This window comes from Empidonax traillii, unplaced genomic scaffold (genome assembly GCF_003031625.1).
Source record: "Empidonax traillii isolate 1590-97213 ecotype Southwest subspecies unplaced genomic scaffold, ASM303162v1 scaffold1819:size175429, whole genome shotgun sequence".
In the NCBI taxonomy this organism is placed as follows: Eukaryota; Metazoa; Chordata; class Aves; order Passeriformes; family Tyrannidae; genus Empidonax; species Empidonax traillii.
In genome coordinates, this window is record NW_020957012.1 from 132,808 (window position 1) to 155,443 (window position 22,636).

Genomic DNA, 22,636 nt, shown 5'->3' on the forward strand with positions numbered 1-22,636 from the left:
TTTGGGAAGGCTGGGAGCGAAAGAGCAGGAATGAAAACTCTTGTTTCTTGTGGGTTTTTGCCCACAGTTGGAGAGACTGACTGGAACTACAACCCCTCTTGCTCTGATGTCACTTGGGGTGGGACTAAATTACATTTGGAGTTGCTTCTCAGCAGCGAGGGCGGGGCTTTCAGGCCCTAAATGTGTGGGGCACTGAAATCCTTGAAATCAGGATTATCCGTGCCAACCAGAAGAGGAGTGTTTGGTGCTGGCCAGGGTTGAATCTTTGCCTCCTGAGTGACAAAAGGCTCCAGGAGGTACAAATTCCACCGTTTTTCTCCGGGGCTGTGACAAGCGGAGCAGTGAATCCGTAGGAATATCTGGGGATCCGTCTGGGCAAGGAAAAGCAGGTGGTTTGAGGTGGAAAGGACATGAAGGATTATCCTGGGCAGGGACACCTCCCACTAGAGCAGGTTGCTCCAAGCCCTGTCTAAAACCTCCAGGGATGGGAACACTTCCATGTGTTTCAGGATTGGACTTCCCAAAGACTCTCACGTTTTCCAGCAGTTTCTGTGGAGTTAATTTGGGTTGTTTTTAATAGAAAGAGCCTTGGAATAACTGTGGGGCTGCCTGGGATTAACGATTTCTTGCTGTTTCATCACCTGCTGGCTGGCAAATGGAGATGGAAAACTGGGAAAGGCAGAGCAGGTCTTTCCCTGGGAGTTCACCAAGGTGCTGTGGGAATGAAACTGTGGAATATGGGAATCCTCCAGGGCCAGTCCCTGAATTTTGTGGGGATGGGCCAACGATTCCCAAGCTGAGAGAGCTCCAGGCAATCCCTGAAGCCAAAGGGATCGATCCAGGACTGTATCAAACAGTTTCCAGCAGCCCTTTTAATTACAAGGGACAATGAAAGCTTTGTCGTGGTGGTGACCTGGAAAAAGGAGTGAGGGATTGGCAGGGATTCATCCCAGGTCGGTGGTTTGACACTGGGATCAATCCTCTCTGCCTTCCTGGAGGTGCTTTGGGGGGGAGGATGCCATAAAACTGCACAGATGAACTGCCCAAACCCCCCTTTCTGAGGTGGTTTCCCTGTTCCCTGTCCTCCTTTCCCCCTAAAATCATGGACAGACTGCTGCCAGGAATGAGACAGGAGAGAGATTTCAGGGAGAACAGGGGATGGAACATCTCTAATTCCACAAACGGTGCCGGCCCCGCCTGGGTTTTGTTTGACCCTCTGCGTTAATTCCCTAAAAAACAAACCCCAAATTCCTGCCCATCTTTATAACAGCACAACAATGGGATTTCCAAGCTGAGCTGGGAATTAATTCTCCTGAAAGAGGTTGTTGGAGCCATTTTTTTTTGGGGGGGGGGAGGGGGGACATGAAGGAGCCTTTTGCTGGCTGGTGAAACGCAGGAACCACTGAAGTGGCACCAGAGCCACTTTGCACAATTTTTGTAGTGTTACCAGGACAAAATGTTCTTATTCCCTGGGATCAATGGGAGCAGCCTCCCATTCCAGCAGCCAGCCAAGCCAGCCTTGGAAAATGGAGGAGGAATATGCATTAAATGCTGCCCTTTGCTCTGAAAAAAAAAAAATTAAAATCTACATTTTATATTTGTATTTCTATATATTTCCCTAGAAATCTCTGGTGATCCTTTTCATAATTAAAAATATCCCTTTTTTTTTTCTGCCAGACTCCGTAATTTTAGCTGTAAACAAAACTTCTTAGAAGGGTCCAGGGATGGATTTCCAAAGGTTTATCCTTTGCAGGCTTTCTGCTGGTGTTTTTTTTCGTTTGTTTGTTTGTTTGTTTTCTTGATTTTATTTCTTTTCCTAATTTATTGAGGACTTAAGGATGCAGAGCGTTGTGCTCAGATGATCCTCTGGTGGGATCTCATCTCCCATCAGGAAAGAAAATGCAGAATAAAAGAGGTTTGACAGCAGAGCAGGAGTGGAATCAATAGGGGTGAAAAAAATCAGGGAAAAAAGAAAAATCAGGGAAAAAACTCCTTTAATTCCAACAAGGAGAGGCCTTTTGGCCTCTGCCCCGGGAGGGACTGGGTGCCGTCCTCAAACCCCTCACTGTGGCCGTGGGTAAACTCCCTGGGAATTCCTTGGATGAATGCTGTGGATAATGAGGGAGTTTTGTGTCTGACTTTGGGGGAGCTTTGGGTGCAGTTCCCAGAGTTTGGCAGGGATTTCTGTCAATCAGTTAATCAGTGAATGAATTAAAGCAGGTTGGGATCCCTTCGTTATCCAAGCCTGGGAGAGGTGAGGGGGAGTTTTCCGGCTCTCCAACGAAAAGGCTGGATTTGGTGATCGCTTCTAAGATTATTTTGCTCCTCATATGGTATTGTTTGGGGTTTTTTTGCTGATTGCTGAGACTGAAGCGTGACCTTTCCAGAGGAATCCTTGGATAAGATGTGTGAGAGAGGCAAACATTCCTAAAGGGGATGAAAAGGGCTGTCAGTCCTCACCCGGTCCGAGGGGCACAATCCCACTTTTCCTGGGCAGGTCTCTCCTGACTGTTCCTTTGCAGGCTCTGGCAAGGAACGTCCTCCCAGTGCTGTGCTGGCAGGGAATGATGGCAGGAATCACATGGAACGACCTTGGAATCTCTCCAACAGCTGCTGTCGGATCAAAGCCGCGGGAACCACGGGATCGGCATCGATCCCGTCTTGCGGATGGATGTTCTTCCTGAAATCCCTGCCAGGCAGGGGCTCAGGACTCCCAGACAAAGGGCATCCATCAGCCTGACTCCAGGAGCTGAAGGCTTGGAATTCAGCTCTGGTGGGAGTGTCACAATTCCCGTCCTTTAAGTCACTTCTTTGGGCTGGAGAGGGATTTGGGATGAGGGATGGAGGGGCAGGACACAGGGAATGGCTTCCCATGGACAAAGCACAGGGTTAAATGGGATATTGGGAAGGAATTCCTGGCTGGGAGGGTGGGGAGACCCTGGAATAGATTTCCCAGAGAAGCTGTGGCTGCCCCATCCCTGGAAGTGTCCAAGGCCAGGTTGGAGCCACCTGATTGAGGTTTGGAAACAAAGGGTTCCTTTGGATAATCACTCCTTTCCTTGGCTTCCCTCTGCTTCCAAAAATTCTGAATGCCTCGGATGGAAATTCCTGCTGTGGAATGACACCTGACAACTCTGCATTCCAAGGGAGGGAGGAGGATCCAGTGCTCTCCATAAATAGGTTATTCCAGAGTTTAATCACCTCCATTTCCAAGTTCATGCCTGTTCTGGGAGGACTGTGCTTGGACTTTCAGCTGTTAAATCCTGATCTCCAGAGGGAAAAGCAGTGGGAAACCCCTTTCCCTGGGCACTGGATCACTTCTGTCCATCACCTTTCCAACTGTGCAAACTGCCTTTTTTTTTGTTTTTTTGCCTAAACCTTCCTGCTCAGCTCCTGAATTGGGATTTTCCCTCATTCCCAGCATTTCCTCCCTTACCTTTATCCCTCCAAGGATAATGTTATCCTTAATTTTTTTTTAATTATCCCAGCAACACAGCGGGAATATTTTGGCCCTTACTGCCCTGGACATTGTGGTTTTTTGTGGAATTTTTTCCAAGGGATTAAATTATCTCACTGGGTTAAAAACAACCGGAATCTTGCCTGTCCCATCCCCTTCCTTTGGGCAGAATCCCTGGATCTGAACTGGTAGCAGAGGAGCTCCCTGGTTTTTTTTGCTCCCTTTAAATATAGATAACAATTGGAATTGTGGGTTTTCACTTCTGCCAGGATTTAAAGAAGGAAAAATGTGCCTTTTTCCAGGATTTTCCAAGGAGGATGGTTGAGGGTTTTTTTTAAAAAGCAGGGCTGGTGATGCCTCAGCAGGGCTAGAATCAGAGCTGTGAGCAGTTGGAATTGATAACCAGCTGGATCTGGTGCCTGTCAACATTCTGGTGGGAATGTCTGCTTGGAAAAGACACGTCTTGGATCCAAATCCATTAAAGCCACTTCATCCAAATGTTTGTTGGAGCAGATCCTTCAATATAAACAAGCCCAGCAGCACCTTATTGTTCCCTTCTCCCTGGGAAAGGAGTGAAGGGAGGGCAGGGAAGCTCCAGGAATAAACAGGATATTTTTCAGGTGTGTAATTTATGGACAGACTCCATCCAGGGACACTTCAGGTACAGCTGGAAAAGGGAAAAAATTGGCTGGAATACTTCAGTGTCCTTCAGGGGTCGTGACTTAGCAGAGCAGATAATTCCAGGGCTTTGATTGGAGCTGGAAAGAATTGAATTTGTCTGTTTGCATCAGTGGCCACGTGAGGAAAACCAGTTTGTGGTGCTGCAGATCAATCCCTGGGATTTACAGCCTGTGCTGCAGCAGGAAGGGATTGGGTTTGCTCAGTTGGGGTCCTGGAGATTTTGGTGATAAAATCCCTGCACCACAAACCAAAGAATCCTCACAGGATGGTTTGGGTAGGAAGGGACCTTAATCTTGGCTTAAATCCCCCCCTGTTCTCCTGCTGTTCTCCCCCTGGCAGAGAACTAAAATCCCAAGGGATCTTGTTGATCCCTTCCATGTTGAAGTTGTTGGAGAAGGAAAAAGTTGTCCATAAAACATGAGTGAGGAAAGCTTTTTGTGAATAATAATTTAAAGAGTTTCAAGGGTTGTCAGACCTGGTAAATTTGTTCATTTAAGTTCAACTCAAATCTTGGAATTGCCTGGTAGAAACTCTTTCCATTTTCATCTCAAATCACCAGTATTTAAGGATAAAACTGATGCTTGGGAATGATACAGGGGGGAAAAAAAAGAAAAAGTGTCTCCAGTTGTCAAATCCAAGAACTTGCTCTTTTCCTTGCAGGAAGTTTCACTGCACACTCTGGATCTGTTGGACACAGTCAACCATTTTTAAATCACTTGCTTCCAGCTGGAATTGTTCCTTAAATCCATGTGTTTTTTGCTTTTTTGCAGTGGGGAAGACTTCCTTGATCACCAGGTTCATGTATGACAGCTTTGACAACACCTACCAGGTAAATGAATCCGTGTTATTGCCTTGTCCACGTGGCTTCCAAGCTAGAAAAATCATAGAAAACAGAGAAAAAAAAAAACTATTCAGAAAATGAGCTTTGGGCCATTCCAGGATTGTTCCAGTCATTGTTTCCCGCTCCCAGAATTCAGGATGAGCTCGAAAAGGTGGGAAACTCTAAAAATATTTGAGTTTTCTCTTTCAAGCAGAAGATGTTTCATGGCTTGGTTACAGGTGGTGACGTTCTGGATTCACTGAACTGAGAGAAATCTGTTCCTTGATGCATGTGAAGGTTTTTTTAGGGGGGTGGGAGGAGGAGGAATGGGGGGAAGAAAAGGCAAAATGTGCCTCTTTTGTTGTTAGTGTCTGCCCAGGGTTCTTGTTTCAACCACAGCAAGGAATCTTGAGGGTTGATAAGAAAAATTCAGGTGAGGCATCACTGATGGGTGTCTGGTTTGGGTGTTAATGGAGTTGTTTTAGTGCCATTCGTCCAAAAATCTCTCTTTAACTGATGTCGTCACTGAGGGGGAGCCATAAATCCTGTTTTTTATCTGGAAGAAGGAATCAGTTCACAAAAAAAAACCCCCATTAGTTTGGCCAAACTCACAGTGAGTGCTGGTGTCAAACCAAAACACGCATTGTTCGATGCCCAGGATCCCGTGGAGAATTCCAAAGCCAGGGTTTAATGATCCCAACCCAGGACTGTGGTTAAACTGCAGGTGGAGGTGAGTTCAGGGATGAGTCTGAGCTCAGGATAACATTTTGGGAGGTATATATTTATTTGGAACCTGAACAAGGGGGTTTGTGTTCAGCTGTTCAAAACAGAAGGCTGTGCTTGATCAAATCCCTGCTGGAGAAAGTATTTAAAATGTATTTAAGAAGCAGCTCTTGAAAGCTGCTTGACTTTCCTTAAAACATTTGTTCAGGATGTCCCCCAGGAAGCTCCCAGTGGTGCCTGGAAGTTTAGGGGTGCAGTGAAGACGAGCCAAGCTTTAGTTTTTAGGGGCCACGTGTGCCCAGGTGTTGGGGAAGATTTCTGCCCTAATCTGAGGGGGAAAAGGGGGAAAAATCCATGAAATACTTGGCAATGTGCCCACAGCCGCCTTCTGGTCGAGCTGGGGGACACTAATTCGGGTCATTCCTAAAGAACTGTACGGATGAAACTTGTCAATATGCATAAATTGAAGTTAATAACCTTTAGTGCTTTAAGAAGTCGGGCTGGCTGTGGAGATATTTAAAGAAATGGCTCGTTGAATGGAGCTGTAAGTGAGAAAAGCAGCCTGTTTTTTCCTGCAAGGTGCTGGTTTTCCCCCTGGGAATCCCCTGCAGGTGTCCTGCCATTTGATTTAAGGGCTCTTGGTTTTTCTCATCTCTCCCCAGGCAACAATCGGCATCGACTTCCTATCGAAAACCATGTACTTGGAGGATCGAACAGTGAGTGAGCTTTTGTTGTCCTTGCAGGGTGGGGGTGAGGAGCAGCATCTGCTCTGAGATCACTCGGGAAGCGCAGCCTGAGCCTTCCATCCCCCAGCTGCTTCCAGGCTGGCGAGTGGGAGAGACGGGGAATCACCATTCGGCCTCCTCTCCCGGGAGGGAGGGCCCTCGAGGGCCATTTGACAGCAGCTCTTTGGTGTCACCCTGTGTGAGGAGAGAGGTGGGACAGTGGGAATTCGCACCCTTCCCGGTTTTGACGCCATGAAAAGGATAAAATCTAAAATTGCCAGATGTGGCCAAGTTAATATTCCTCGATTAAAAGGAGAGTGGTAACCCACAAATGATCCCTGGCTCCTTGAAATGAGATCACTCCTCATGTGGAAGCAAAGCCGGGGTTTAAAATGAGCTCAGATCCTTAATTAAGGAATTCAGCTGCCGAGCTGTTGGCAGGCACCAAGCTGTGCAGAGCTGCAGGAGCTTTCCTGGGAGCCGTGAACCCCCGGGAAATGGCATTGCACAGGATGTGCCTGAGGGGGGGATGAGCTTTCTGAACCCAAACTGGCCCTGCACACATTGCTTTTGCCATATCCCACCTTTTCTCCCAGCACCTGGATGGTGAGAGACGTTCAGCCCCATCTCTGTGCACCTCACTCCGCAGTTTTGGGGTTATAGGTGGCGTTTTATGCTCCTTGGAAAACTGACAGGAGCAGATTTTCCAGCTTTTCCACCAGCAGCCGTCCTTCAGGCTGCTGGAGTTTGCTGGTGTGAGGCCTGAGGAAGGACTAGAGCAGAGCACGAGACTCCTGCGTGGGAAGAGTTCATGGAATTGTAGAGCCATTTACGTTGGAAAATCCCTCGAATTCCATCGAGGGCAGCACTTCCAAGCCCACCACTAACCCCTGTCCCCAAGTGCCACATCCACAAAGCCTGTGAGCCCTTCCATGGGTGGTGATGGATCCACAGGCCTTTGGAGCCCTTCCATGGGTGGTGATGGATCCCCAGGCCTTTTGAGCCTTTCCATGGGTGGTGATGGATCCCCAGGCCTTTTGAGCCTTTCCATGGGTGGTGATGGATCCCCAGGCCTTTTGAGCCTTTCCATGGGTGGTGATGGATCCCCAGGCCTTTGGAGCCCTTCCATGGGTGGTGATGGATCCCCAGGCCTTTTGAGCCCTTCCATGGGTGGTGATGGATCCCCAGGCCTTTGGAGCCCTTCCAAGGATAGTGATCCCACCATTTAGCCGTAGTTTTCCCGCTGATCCTTGAAAGCCAAGTGATTTTGCTGGCCAGGGAGGCATTTTTCGGGAAGCTTAGCTCCGAGTTTTTCCCGCGGCCGATCCCTCAGGAGACGTTCCCTCCAGGAGCCAGCGCCCCTGCATGATTTCCCCCTCCCTCCCTTCAGCCTTTTCCCCCACGCTGAACCCTCTCTCTCCTTTTTCGTGGCACTTTGGCTCTTTTAACTCTCTCCCGCCCACAGATCAGGTTGCAGCTGTGGGATACCGCGGGGCAGGAGCGTTTCCGTAGCCTCATTCCCAGTTACATCCGCGACTCGGCCGCTGCCGTAGTAGTTTACGATATCACAAGTAGGTATTTCTGCACCGGGGGTCGACCTGCCTTTGTGCTTATTTTTCTTGCTTGTCTGACTGATTTTGTTAGGTACGGTTGCAATTGTGGGACACAGCAGGTCAAGAGCGGTTCAGGAGCTTGATCCCTAGCTACATTCGTGACTCCACTGTTGCAGTTGTTGTTTATGATATCACAAGTGAGTGGGGGGAATTCTGCATTTCTAATCCTCTCTGCCCCTTCCATCCCCTTAGCTTTAGCTTTGCATGTCCTCTCACGTCATCTGCTTGGTCTTCGTCCCGGCATGGAAATAAATGTGGTTTGTTTTTGGTTTTTTTCTTCCCTCGTTTCGCTGCTGGTGTAACGTATCAGTGTCTCACAGTAACATCATTTTAACCCTCTCCTACTGGGGTCACCTCGAGCCTGCCTGCTTTCTTTCATCTGCCTCTCAGCCATAACCTCACTGTGATTTTGGGTCTTCATGGAGATCTGAATTTCCTCAGTTGGAGACTTTTTCCTAGCTTGCTTCACTTCATTTACCTTCTCCCACCTGAAAACTCTGGGAATGGGCTGGCGGGGCACACGCATTAACCTCCCATTTCCCCTGGAATTTGTCACCCTGCGATGTGTAAAACTTGCCACCAGGCCCCTCCCCCTTTAACAACTGCTCTCTCATTTCTTACTAAGGTATGTACATTTTTGTCAACTAAAAAATATTAGTGCTTTCTCTCAACCCCCCTCCTCCTTCTGTCCCTCCCCCTCAGTCCAGACAACCCCTTAACTTACTGACAAAGAGCAGGAATTGTGCTTTAGGAGAGCTGAATTCCAGGCTGAGAGCAGTGGCCTAATTCTACACCAGGGCAGGAGTGCTTTGATTTATAAATACTGGGAAGATTACAGAAGGAGTCAGGGCTTTACCTAGAAAAGCCTTAATTGTTAAAAATACCACTTTCATTTGAGCTAAAATTACAGGTGAAATTTTTTTACTGACCTGGCAAATTCAACATTGCCGAGTGGTAAAGAGGGGAATTAAGGCACTGGCAGGTGACCAAGTCTTGGCTGTCTAACACAAAATATAACTTTGCAGTAAAAGCCATTAAAGAAATCAATATTTTGCAAGAACTGCTGCAGAAACCCCCCCCCTTTCCCTCCCCTTTTTAAGTACTAAAACTACTTAGGCAGCTCAGATGCTCTTTGCGTAACACTGAGCTCCGTGGCAGCTTCCCTCCAACTCCTTCTTTCCTCGTGGGGCTCAACTTTCCGAGCCCCACACAGTCTGAAATTCTTCCCTTGCAGCTCTTAAGGATGCAGCATTAATTTAAAAAGCCCAGGAAAAGGTTAAATTTCTCTTGTCTGGCTCAGTGCAAGTGATTTGGAAGTTGTCTTGAAGGCAAGTGCCCAGTGCCCCAGGAGCTGCCTGGTGTGTTGTATAACCCTGGGATTCCCTGGGGAAATAAAAGGTGATTAAAGTGTACAGGATTCCTAATTGGGATTGAGGACTTTGGAGGGAGCACAAGCCACGAGCAGAAGGCAAAAATCAACCCCCCTGTCCTCTAGAGAAAATAGTTTCTATTTTATTTGATAAACAAAGGAGCTGAAGCACAGGGAGAGGACTCATTTTAGACGCTGTCAGGGGCCAGTCAGAGATGGGCTGGCTTTGAATCCCCTGTAATGAAGCACCTGGAATTAATGCCACAGTTTTCACATCCTGTAGTGGGGGGGAAGATCGAGGGTTTCACTTGCCGGGTCTTCATCCCAATTCCACAGAAATGGAGCTTTGGTTTCAGGTGCCAGCTGTGTTTCCTAGGGCTGTGAGGGGTTCCTGCAGTGATAATCCTCTCCACTGTTCCCTGATAGATGTAAACTCCTTCCAGCAAACAACAAAATGGATCGATGACGTCAGAACGGAACGGGGCAGCGACGTCATCATCATGCTGGTGGGGAACAAAACAGATCTAGCAGATAAAAGGTATGGAGGAGTCATTAATTCAGCTTTTCGCTGCTCTTCTTACTCTGCTGCTGGTTTAGAAAGGGGGTTTTTAAGTGTGTTTTTGCTCCCGAAATGCTCGAGCTCGTTTTAGTTCTCGATTTTAACCCCCCTTTCCTGTGGTTAAACCGGATTTACAGCAGCAAAATTTGGTGTTAAACCAAGCTCTCCAGCTGGGAATGAGTTGAGAAACCACCACCAACTCGTTCAGGAGAAAACAGAGCGTTAACTCCAACCTGCACCAGTAAATGAATAAACTGATGACAAGGATTTATTCTTAATAAATCTGCTCAGAAGGAAACGATAGGTGCAAATATGCTTTCAGAACTGTAATAAATCTTCATTTTCAAGAGGATTTTTTTTTTTCCTGACTCTGTGTTGTCTTCCCCCAGACAAGTGTCCATCGAGGAAGGAGAGAGAAAAGCCAAAGAGTTGAATGTAATGTTCATTGAAACTAGTGCAAAAGCAGGATACAATGTAAAACAGGTGAGTGGCTCCTGCCAACACCCCCCCCACCGTGGGACCAGGACTTCCCTGGACACTGGGAAAACTTGGACAGAGGGATGTTTGTTGTCCATGCACAGCAAGGAGTTGAGTTGTTGGCTGAGGTTCAGGAGGGATCCCTGACCTTGGGACTTCTTGCCACGTGATGGGAGAAGCTTTGTGAGTGCAGGATCACAGATCTGTCTAAACACCAAATCCAGATTTGGTGTTTAGACTGAAAGGGAGCCAGAAAGTTGGGGAAACGCAGGTCTGAGGGCTGTTCCTGATCCCCTGGCAGGGAATGAACCACTCCAGGAGGAGCCTGGAACTGGGATTCCGTCTCTGCTGGGAGGCACTGGAAGTGGGAGCAGATGCTCCTGGACAGCCAAAGCTGTTTGTTTCTGGTAGATGATGAACTGCTTTTGATGAGCAGTGAAACGATGGGATATTGGGAAGGAATCCACCCCTGTGAGGGTGGGCAGGCCCTGGCACAGGCTGCCCAGAAAAACTGTGGCTGCCCCATCCCTGGAAATGTCCAAGGTCAGGTTGGAGCAACCTGGGATAGTGGAAGGTGTCCCTGCCCATGGCAGGGGGTGGCATTGGATGAGCTTTAGGGTCCCTCCAGCCCCAGCCACCCTGGGATTCCACGTGTGGGTATCCCTACATTATATCTTACAGCTGTAGTTGCACAGTGTGTGAGCAGAACGGTCCCAGGAGCTGCTAAAACAGGATTATAAACTCCTCTGTCCCCGACAGACAGCACTGAAGGGTCTGTTATTAAAGTGTCCCTTGACTTGGTAGAGAAGCAGTAAAATTATTCCCTCTCTAATGGAATAATTAGATGTGTTATCTCGGTGCTGAGTTCCAGTGCATTACCAGCCGTGGAAGGGCTGCATTCCAGGCTCCACAATTATCCTGCCACAACACGGGCTGGTAATTAAGGTTTGGATCTTTGCTGCAGTCCTTAATGAGTGCTTAGAGCTGGGGGCGTGCCCTGGAGAGCAAAGACGCGAGTGGTTATTCAAAAAGAGCTAAAAATGGATTTTTCCTCTCGGTTTTGATCCTTGTTGCGGGCATGGATTGGAATTCTCAAGGATTTCAAAGCTGCTCTTGTGCTGCAGAATGTTTGTAACTCTCATTTTTTATTAGTTTAATAAGTGGTGGTTGACACAGTTCTCAGAGGATAAGACTTTTAATACCACTGCTTACAGAGTTTCCTGTTTTCTTGCAGCTTCTCTGTTGAATTTTATGAATTTATTTTAACTCATTAACTTATTTATCTAATTTATTTACCAACAAATTATCCCCCATGGCTACATCTGCTGCATGGACCCACTCCCCGTAAGATCTTCAACAAGCTGAGTGCAAATCTGGCCTTCCCACAACCGATAACTAAGAATATATTTTAATCCTGGAGAACAATCCCAGTCCGAGTTAATTTACCTCCAGGATTTTTGATTCAGGTGTCAAATTATTTTAGATACAAATACATAAGTCGCATTTTGACTACCTAAAGTGAACGTTTATTTTTGACCACATGAAATGGAATTTTGTTTTTTGAATACATGAAGTGAACTTTTATTTCTTGACTGCAGGAAATGGAATTTTTTTTTTTTTTTGGACTACATGAAATGGAATTTTATGTCAAAATTAAGATGTGAGATATAAAATATTAATGTAAAGGTGAGATTTGGAGTAGTTGGTGATTCACTGGTTTGTCACTTGTGTGCAGGCTCAGATTTAGGAATTAATTAAGAGTTTGTGAGTGGAATGTGTGGATTAGGGAATATAAACTGTTTGTTTGGAGGGTCTTTTTTTTTTTTTTTTTTTTTTTTTTTTTTTAACCTTCCATGCAAAATTCCTGCCTGCCAGCATTGAAACTTCCCAGGAGCCTTCAACTGGAGCACTGGATAACTTGCTTCATTTAATGCCTTTAATTCCTTCTGGCAGCCCTGACAAAGCTTGACAAGACTTTGGGATCCCTGCTCTGTCTCCACAGTGGGTGTTTCAGGGAATCTCATTGGTAGCCCCTGCATTTCATGCCCAGAATGTGTCAGGGTTCCTTTTGCTGCCCTGGAGAAGGAGAAGGGAAGGGAGAGCCCTGGAATTCCTGCTTCCAGCAGTACCTGGCACATTCCATATTGGCTCTCCAGGAGCCCCAGGCTCTGGCAGAGGAATTTTCTCATGGCAGCAGCTGAAGGGACGTGGCCCCTCACTCACCCCGGGCTCTTTGTCCTCGTCTTCTTTTGATTTCTGTCCGTGGGATGGCCAAGAATTATTCCCAGAGTCACAGAGGAGGAGAATTAAGGAGAGATTTTGGGTTGCTTTGCCTGGGTTTCTTGCCTGGCTTTTCCACCTGGGCAGGGATCTTCCTGCCCTTCCCACATCGCTGCAGGAGGGTGACAGGGAAAACTGCTTTATCCTGCAGCCCTTTGTGACCCTGATCCCTGGGGATTTACTGCCTGGAGTGGGAGGAAAGGCCCAGTTTGGTAAATCTCGACATAAGGGCGAGAGATGAGGGTTTTCCCCCCGGGGTTTCATCAGCAAGGAGGTTGCAGGGAGACTTTGTGTGGCTCTTTTAGTCTTTCAGGTGCTGCATTTGGGGAAAAAATAAGTCCTGACTGCTCCTCAGTGTGTGTTTTTTTATACCCACAGAAACATTTAAACATATCCGTGTGTATTTGCTCCCTGTGTCACGCCCCATGTGAAGGCAGCTTCCAAATCATCAGGAAGCTTCCCCCTTAATTGGATTTCTCTCCACATATGCTGTGGCTGATAAGCAGAAGGTTAATAAGAGCGAAAGTTGATTTTCTTAGTCGCCAAATTCCTATTTTTAGGCAGATGATTCGGGGGAGAAAGGCAGCTAAAAGCATGGTTTTATTCCTGGTCTCTTCATGTAAAGCAAGGATTAGGGTATTTTAAACAGCCTTCCTGTCAGCAGCTTGGCTTAAATGCAGCAACTCCAGTTGGTTCCATCAGCTGAGGAGTTTTTAAGATTCCCCAACCCTTTCCCTCTATAAATTTCCCTCAGTGTATTGTAGAGGGAATCAATGGAATCCCGGAATGGTTTGGGTGGAAGGGATGTTGAAGCTCAGGGACACCTTCCGGTAGCCCAGGTTGCTCCGACCTGGCCTTGGACACTTCCAAACCTTCTGTGCCGAGGGCTGGGTCAGAAATGCTCTTTAAGATTCCCTCAGTTGAGGAATCCATCTTGTGAGAATTTCCCTGATGTTTTCAGGGAGCCTGGAAGGTTCTGGATCACGGCAGAGGTCCATGGAAACAGAGGAGGGTGCTGAGCTTTGTTACTGTGAAATTGGGGCCTGAAGTGTCTCCCCAGCACCATTTGGGAGCCAAACTGGTGCAAGTGCTTGGACATGGATCCAAAGGCTGCTCAGGTCCCTGTATTCCTGATGGGAACAGGCTGGCAGAGCCTGGGCTCAGTTTTCCGTGGAAAGTGGGTCACTGGGAATAAGTGGTTTAGCTTCGAGTCATTCGAGGAGAGGCAGGAAAACATGGAATAACGACGCACAGCAAGGCTGACGTCAGAGCCAGCCCCGGTGTTCTGGGATCCTGCACTGCTGTCAGGATGGGAAAACACAGAGGGATGGGGGTCTGGAGGGCTTGGAAGCAGCTGCTTTCCTGGAACTTGATGAGCCAGAAGAACAGCGTAGAAACATTGTCTGTAACAGGGGGAAAATACAAAGGAATATTGAAGTATTTATGTCTGGGGGTGTGCTGGATGCGTCCCAATGGGATCGGGACTCTGCCAGGGCTGTTGTCCCAAGGGAAGAACCGACTAGGTGGTCATTTGATAACCCTGATGGATAGTAAAGGTGTTACCTGTCCTTCCATCCATCGGATCTGCGCTGGCCTTGCCCGAGGCATGTGGAAAAGAGATCCTTGCTGTCCTTGTGTCGTTCCAACAAACTGATCGTGGCAGGGATCCCCCTCAGCTGAAGGACAGCCCAGAGCCGGGCTGTTCCCAGGCAAGGGTTGTTCTGGGATCAGGGAATTCCAGTGAATTCTTGTGCATTAACCTGAGGAAGAGCCGTGTGGTGGGAGCTCCAAGGCTGAGCCTCAGGGACAAACAGGAAATGCAGGAGAGGGAATCAGTCCCGTTCCATCCGGACTCTCACCCTCCTCAGAGTGGAATAAAACTGGGAAGGGAGTTTGAGCCCAAACCCTGCGGGCAAACTGGAGCTGGTGAGGGGCAGAACTGCTTTGGGCTGGCAAATGCCAAACGGTTTTGTGCTTTAGACCCCGAATGTGGACACGGAATAACGGTGGCACCAAAAGGGGAGGCTTAGGATTGGGCACATTCCTTTGTGTGGATCCCAGGGAGCATCAACAACAGCAGAGACCGTGCCACTTCCAAGGAATTAAGGTTATATTTGGTGTCAGGCTTTCTTTTTGGGCTGAGCAGTGCAAACAGTGCTGGGGGAAGGGGGGGATGTGTGGGATCATTGTTTGAACTGGATCTTCCCAGGGGTTTGGGATTGTTTTCATCCCTTCCCTCTGCGGTTTCTTGCAGCTTTTCCGACGTGTGGCAGCTGCCTTGCCTGGCATGGAAAGCACACAAGACAAAAGTAGAGAAGACAGTATCCTTTATGCAGCTGTGCCAGGCATTCCCTGGAGGAAAACCCGCTGCAGCCAGCTTGTGGACATCCCAAAAACAGGGGGAATAGGGGCAAGTAACCTCCGAGCTTGGAGCACCGAGGGAGAAGGATTGGTGGGGTGGGAGGTTGGGATTGGGGAGGGGTGTTGAGGGGGGAGGCAGCAGGGGAAGGATGAGGGGGCGTGGATGGAAGTATGGGAAGGTGCAAACAGAACCAGAGGAGTTCTTTGCTTGGTGTTTGAACAGGTTGGGTGTGGGGAGGGGGAGAACAGCTGCAAAGAGGCCCGAAGGGGAAACCTCTGTGGCTCTTGCAGATCTGGCTGGCAGGATCCCAAACAATCCTCTGTAGGTCCTTTCTTCAACCCTCCTGCTCACGGCAAGGCTCATCCTAAAATCTCAGGGCCAGTTTCTCAGGGTCACATCCAGGGAAACTCCGGAAATCTCCAAGGATGGAGATGCCACAACCTCCCAGGGCAGCCTGTGACAGTGCTGGAGCCCAGGCAGCATCTGTGGGGTGTGTGAGGGAGGACAGGACTCAACTGATGGGATGAGGGCTGGGAAAGGGATAAAGGTCTCTGCATGACAAACAGAGATGGCTGAACTGGGATCCCTTACCTGGCCAGGTGGGTGTGTTTGGAACAGGAGTTTTGCCAGGGCTGTTGGTTTTATTTGCAGCTGGGAAATGGAGGAGAAATGAAGCCTTGGAGGAAGGACGTGGAAGGAACGGTAGGAGGGGGACAGGCTCGGTGCTGAGATTCCATCAGAGTGCAGGGAAGGGGATTTGGGAAGCTGTGGCTTGCAGAGCTGAGGCACAGCTTTGTGCTTTGATCAAAACCTCCTTGTGCAGGTTCCCGGAAGGTTAATGAGCGACAATCTTTATTAATGAGGGGGGTTTAGAGTGCAGAGGCTCTGTCAGGGAGTTTGATCACCAGGCTCCAAATGGCAGAGCAGTGAGGGCACTTGGAATTGGCTGCCTGCAGCCTGCAGATAGCACCAATGGGGCGGGATTAGTGGGGGTGGATTCTCCATCAGCTTCATTGCAGGACGTGGAGAGTTCAGGGATCTCAAACCACTCATGCTGATGGAGCTGGCAAGGAGTCTGTGACTTAAACACCCAGCGAGTTCAGGGCAGCCAGATGGACCAAATATTTGAATTATTGGTCTCTTATTTCCCTTCCCGTGTTTATTTTCTCCAAACCTCTTCAAAAGCAGCTTCACCCCCGCCCCCTCCCCTGAAGGGACAAGCTGGAAGTCTCAGCAGTGTGATCTCTGTGTTCCCTGATAAGGGAAACACGGGGGTTGGGGATTAGCATTCAAAGCTCCTCCTGGGAAGGGCTCCTTGAGGTTGGAGCTGGAGGGCATCCGTTGGGAATGCGAGTGCTGCAGAGGGAGCAGCCTGTCACAGGTTCAGAGCAGGCAGCTCTGCAGTGTCCTTGTGGGATATCAGCTGGCACTGGGAGGAGGAGTTCAGGCTTTGCTGGCTGGTGGTGGGGTGAGCAGAGAGGTTGGACTGGAGCAGGGATGGATGGGAATGTTCAGGATGGCACATGGCGGGGTTAGGGATGTGCACAGCCTGAGGAGGAATGGCCTTGCTGGAATGTGCTGCTGGGGCTCCTGACAGAGCACAGCGTCCCTCTGGAATCATGGAATCACACGATGGTTCGGCTTGGAAGGGACCTTAGAGCCCATCCAGTCCCACCCCTGCTGTGGGCAGGGACACCTTCCACTAGCCCAGGGTGTCCAGCCTGGCCTTGGACACTTCCAGGGATGGGATAGCCACTATTCCAACCTTCTCCTGCCTGTCCCAGAGCGGAGTGTGACAGAGGGAAGTACTTGCCTGCTGCCTGTGGAGCAGAGGAGCAGGGGTTTGGGAAATGAGCTGTCCCTTCCTGGGTTCCTCCAGGCTCCTGCCACCTCCAGAGCTTCCATGTTCTCCTGGGTGCCCGCTGCTCTCTGGGCTGGAATACTGAATTCCAGCATTGATTCCACACCGGGGGTTTCCAAGCTGGGACTGGTTCCCTCTGAACAAGCAACAGGACAAGAGGAGGTTTAAGTTGGATATTAGGGAAAATTGCTTCCCTGAAAGGGTGGTCAGGCACTGGCACAGCTGCCCAGGGCAGGGATGCAGTCCCCATTCCTGGAGGGATTTAACAGCCCCGTGGATGTGGCACTTGGGGACAGGGCTCAGTGGTGGCCTTGGCAGTGCTGGGGAATGGTTGGACTCGATGGTCTTGGAGGGCTTTTCCATCCTAAATGCTTCTGTGATTCTGTGGAAACGGTGATTAGGCCCTTCAGCGTATCCACACATCTCTAATTCCTGCAGCAGGAGATCCCTGGGATCACTGGGAAGAGCAGACTCTGGTCAGGGACAAATTTGGGGGGGGCTGACATCGCCTCTCCTGTGTATTTATCGTGGGCACGAGGGTGTGCTGAGAAACCTTGATCTCAGCCTTGCTTTGGAGCTGGGCTTTCCAAGTCCTCCAGGGAAACACCGAAATTCCAGGGCAATACTGAAAAATGCCAGGGGAAACAGAGCTGGAGACCCGTTTTGCCTTAACTCCCTCCCTTCCAGTGATTGACATAAAACTGGAAAAGCCTCAAGAGCAGCCTGTCAGTGAAGGAGGCTGTTCCTGCTAATCCCATGTGGCTCCCACCTTTCTCCAGAACATCACTGCTCCCCCCTCTCCCTGTCCTCTCCATTGACTGCAGTGTGAATATTGGCTTGAACCTCCCCCCTTCCCGTGATAACGTATCCCAGTTCCTCATCGCTGCCTGTCTCGTGGAGATGATTATTGGCTTCACAAGCACACACACACACACACAACCCCCACCACACCACAGAGAGAAAAATGTCAGTGTCTTCATTATTTATAAGAAAAAAAAAAAAAAAAAAAAAAAAAAAAAAAAAAAAAAAAAAAAAAAAAAAAAAAAAAAAAAAAAAAAAAAAAAAAAAAAAAAAAAAAAAAAAAAAAAAAAAAAAAAAAAAAAAAGGGGAGAAAAAAAAAAAACAAAAACAAACAAAAAAAAGAGACAAAAATAGGTACAATTTTCTTAATATTCGTTCCTTTTTTTAATATGTTATGAGACCGCACTTTGGAATCGAGGGCGACCGAGTAAGTTTGGGATTGGACTTAGATGGGATGTACGTGCAGAAGAAGGAGGCTTTGCAAATCTGACCCATGGGAGCTCTCTGAGGATCTGGGAATGCGTAGGCAGCGGGAATGGCGGGCGGAGGCGGCGCGTGTGGAGGGCCAGACCCTTCTCCTCGGTGATCCGACAGCAAATTAACCCCGAGCTCTGGATTCCCTCGAGCAGAGCGAGTCTGCCTGGTGTCCAAACCCCCACCCCAGCAGGGCTTTGACACCACCACAAATGGTTTTGGACCCACTGCTGCAGTTGGGAATTCCGCGTTTCCCAGGAGGCGTGCTGGGAAATCCGGAGAGGGGCTCTCTGAGCGGGATGAGTGGCTTCTGGAGGATTTTTTTGGGGGGGATAGGGGGGAAGGAAAAGGTGGATGTGCATTAGCAAAACACTTGCAGGAAACAGGGAAATAATGTTTCGAGTGCAAGAGGAGTTTTAAGAGCAGTTGTTTTGGGTTTTTTTCCTTTGTAAGTAGAAAACACGGATGAAGTGAATTATTCCTGCCCGAGAGATGGGAACTGAATGTTCCAGGTGTTTGGAGGAGGAAGCATTTTGCTTCTTTCTTTTTTTTTTTTTTTTTTTTTTTTTTTTTTTTTTTTTTTTTTTTTTTTTTTTTTTTTTTTTTTTTTTTTTTTTTTTTTTTTTTTTGGAAATAGTGAAATCAAGATTGGCACTAAAACCCGCCAAAGCTGATTGATACCTTGGAAATTTGGGAGAGAGAGAGAGAGAGGGGGAAGAGCAGGTGGCTGCCCTGGCAGAGAGGGAATCGCTCCTGCTTTTCCAGAGCATAGGTCGGTGGGGGGAAGGGGTTGTTTACTTTAATCCTACAGAAATCTAGCTGAGACAACTTAGATGGAAAGGGAGGGACTTGAGTAGGATGGAAACCAACTTCTGATTATGCAGATTTATGCCTTTATTTTTTAGCTTTTTGGTTTTTTGTTTTTTTGATTTTTTTTTATGTTCAGTCTTCCAAGTCAGTTTAGTTCGGTTCACTAGAGCTGTATAGTTTGGTTAAACAAGTAGTAATTCAGTTTTCTATTGAACTAAGCTTCCAATTAACCAGTTTTTTTTCTTCTTTGATATTTATTTCTTGGCTTAATTTTTTTTTTTTTTTTACTCCGTTCAGTACTGATTTTGTGGGGTTTTTGTTGTTTGTTCGTTTCCTTTGGCTGAGGAATCTGTTGTAGAGCTTTTTTTTTGCTGGTGTTGCTGGATGTAGCTCCCCGAGACCCACAGAATGGAACACACTAGAAGTGCACCCTTTTAATCTTTACTAGTTCATTGTGAAGTTGCTGTGTAAGTTAATAAAAAAAAAAAACAAAAACAAAAACACACATCTGTAAATACCTTGTTTGCTGGGCAGATCTGGCCGAGTTGCAGGGAAGGAATTCCTGAGTCTGGGTTGCGATTGCTGCTTAGAAGGACAATGGCCAGGGAATATTCAGGCTCCTCCTTGGTTCTCCTTGCCCCTCTCCCTGCCACCTAAAATGGGGGAGAGGAAGGGAAGTCGTCCTCACCACCACTTTTCCACCAGGAAACGGGCATGAAAGAGTTGGAATTCTTCATTCCTGAGGGGCTCGTGCCCTGCCCTGGGTTTGTGGCAACTCTGCACAACAGTAACTCAAAAAGGCAGAACGAGATGTAAAAGTGCTTTTCTAATGCAATATTAAAGGCATTAAAGGAGTTTTTTTTTTTTTTTTGACGTGGCATGTCTTGAAATAAACATCAATGATATGTGACAAAGGATCATTCTTTCTTTTTAAAAAAAAAAAAAAAAAAAAAAAGAACCCGGCTGGGGGAAGGAAACCTGGCTGCTTTTGCCGTGTTGTGCTGTCCTTACCCGGGCAGAAATGCCTCGCCCTGCTGCTCCTTCCTTGGCTCTCTTCTCCTTTGGTTCTTCGTGCAGCTTCTCCTGCTCCTCAGTTGGCTCATTCCCACCAGCGCATCCTTGGTTTTCTTGCTTCTGGTAGAACCAACCCCCTCTGCTTCCCGTAGCCCCGAGCTTTAAGCACTGGATTTGCACGGAGCTGGCTGAGCCCGGGGCGGGGGGTGTTCCCGGCTTTTCCCCGGAAGACCTGAGAGCAGGTTTGGCCGTAATTCCCTCCAAACAAAGGTCTGGAGAGCAGCATTCCCACAGCTCCCCGGGGCTGCAGGAGCAGTGATGAGGCTGTGCTTTGGCCCTTCTCCACCACGAGGTCCCTCAGGGGTGTGCTCAGGTACGTTCTGATAGTCCTTGCTGATGGTCCGTGCTTAACGTGCCCCCAGCCCTCATCCCGGTTTTCCAGAGAGAACACGCTTCCAAAGCGAGCGCAGAAGCAACATGATGATCCTTTTTTTTTAATTTTTTCTTTTGCACCACCTGGTTTCAGGTTTTAATTTTCCTTTGCTCCTTGGGAACCTTGGTGTGATTTTTGGGGTGAGGGTCTGAGCTCTGTTTCTTCTCCCCGCTCCGCCCTGCTCGTTGTGCCGTCCCCGTCACGCAGCTTTTCCATCCACACCTTTTGTCTCGGTAAAAGTAGTTGAAGAAATAGTGTAAGGAGGGAGTGGGGGGTTTTTGAAAAAAAGGTTCCTTTTCTTCGTGTTGGAACGTCACTGGTACCTCAGCTCTGTTTGGTAGCGGCGACGGCGACGAGAGATCGAATCCTTAGCGCTTGAACTAAATAAATACCTGTCTCGTTGGAAAGCTCTGGGTCTCTTCTCTCCATCACCACACAGGTGGGAGGTGCAGCTCCGGATTTGGGGGCTGGAAGTGCCGCAGGAGGAGTTTTTTGAGGGCAACAGGAATTTTTTGGGTTGGCAGGGGGATGTTTGCTCGCAGAGGGAAGACGCGGAGTTGTGTGTTTGCTGTTCCTTCCGGTTCCACGCGGTGTCTCTGCCATTTTCCAGCTGTGCCTTGCCGGGCCTTTCCCGCTCTTGACATCCAGCTGTTCCCTTTCCAAGGGCCTCAGCTTCCCCGGGACACGGGTGGACTGACCCCACCTTCCCTGAGGAGGATCCTCCTTAAGCCCTGGAGCTGGGCAGGCGGGGCCGGGGAGGTGAGTACCAGTAACAGATGCTCGTGGATGGGTTATCCTTGTCTTTGCTGGAGGAGAGAATCGTGGGATCGCAGGATGGTTGGCTTGGAAGGGAGTCCCAACCTACTGCCGCGGGCAGGGACAGCTTCCACACAGGTTACTGCGAGCCCCTGGTCGGTAGAGAAGGGAATTCCCTGGATTCGGTGTGGGACATCCCAACCTCAGTCACTTGGTGAAGGACAGTGAATCAATGGGGAAGCTGAGGGGATGTGTTGGAATTTGGGAATATGGGAAGAGCCATGTGGGGACAAGTCACTGGAGAAGGTTTTTTTCACTGGGGGGAGCTTCTCTTCCTTGCACTTGGTACCTCCAGGTCCTGGGAGCCTTTGGAAACCCCACATTCCCCTCTGGGCAGTGGCTTTGGGATGGAAGGAGCCGAGTGGGATATTGGAGGGTGGTGCATCCAAAGGGTGACAGTCCCAGTTCCTCTTTGGAACTGAGCCTTGGGGCTGCCACCTCAGATGCTGGGATCCCAATTTCCCACCTCTGAAGGGGGGCTGGATTAAACTGCAGGGAAAGGGCAGGGGGGGTCCCCGGTGGGTCGAGCTCTGCTCCCAGCCCTGCTCCAAACTCCCGACAGGGAGCGTCTGGCTCGGCTTGGAAGGGCGCTCCTGGCATTTTTGCCGGCTGAAGGGATCAGCCGTGATTTTTCCAGGCTGGAGCATCCCCAGCATCCTCCTGGCGGCGTCTGCAGAGCCGCTGCAGCTGCCGGCGCCGTCCTCTGGCTGCAGTTGTGCTTCCAGCGGCTGGGAGCGGAGCGCGGGGGCTCTCCCGACCTGCGGCAGCAGCTCCTTTTTCCATGCTGGGCATGTCCCAGCTCCGGAAGGAAGAAGATAAATGGGATGGGCAGGCTGCGGCACAGGCAGCTGCAAACACCCGGCCTTTTCCTCCCAACTGCATTCCCTCCTCCCCTGCCGCTCTCCCGGCTGCCTGAGCCGGGATTTTCAGGCTTGGTTTTCACCTGTTCGATGGATCTTCCGTCAATTTAATTGATTTTTCATCAATTGGCAAAAAAAACCCACCCTATTTTATTCCCCTGTCCTGCCCCTTTCCCACCCTGAGCAGGCAGCAAAGTGGCTTTTTGTAAGACATTTGGGATCCTCTTTTGGGAGCAGGATGTAAATGCCGGGCACGGGCTTATCGGGAATGAAACCTCAGTGGAATTGCAGTGCCAGGAGCAGCTCTGCCCTTCCCGGGAGCAGGAGGAGGAGGGAAGGGCTGAAGGCAGCTGGATGATGGTGCTCCTGCTGCCCCCCACAGCTCTGCCTAGGGGTGCTGTTCCCAAATTTTCCGGGCAAGGGAGAAAATGGGATTGATTGGTGCTGGTGGTTTGGCACTGGCCTTTCCCACGTTTATCCGGGCTCGGGGAGAAATCTGAG

General features: G+C 49.0%; 1 protein-coding gene across 2 annotated transcripts in view; it reads left to right on the top strand.

Annotated features, from left to right (window-relative positions):
• The window catches only part of RAB6A (RAB6A, member RAS oncogene family), a 33,875-nt gene extending 15,958 nt beyond the window's left edge, over window positions 1–17,917 (top strand). The window contains exons 2-8 of one of the 2 annotated variants that reach the window (XM_027908716.1): window positions 4,909–4,967; window positions 6,344–6,397; window positions 7,872–7,977; window positions 9,815–9,926; window positions 10,337–10,430; window positions 14,959–15,025; window positions 17,615–17,917. In XM_027908716.1, coding sequence (XP_027764517.1) covers window positions 4,909–4,967; window positions 6,344–6,397; window positions 7,872–7,977; window positions 9,815–9,926; window positions 10,337–10,430; window positions 14,959–15,025; window positions 17,615–17,679 — 557 coding nt within the window. In that variant the 3' untranslated portion in view covers window positions 17,680–17,917. Of the gene's footprint in view, window positions 1–4,908; window positions 4,968–6,343; window positions 6,398–7,871; window positions 7,978–8,050; window positions 8,157–9,814; window positions 9,927–10,336; window positions 10,431–14,958; window positions 15,026–17,614 lie in introns of both variants that reach the window. The other variant, XM_027908717.1, reaches the window with a different exon arrangement.
• The last annotated feature ends 4,719 nt before the right edge of the window (window positions 17,918–22,636 follow it).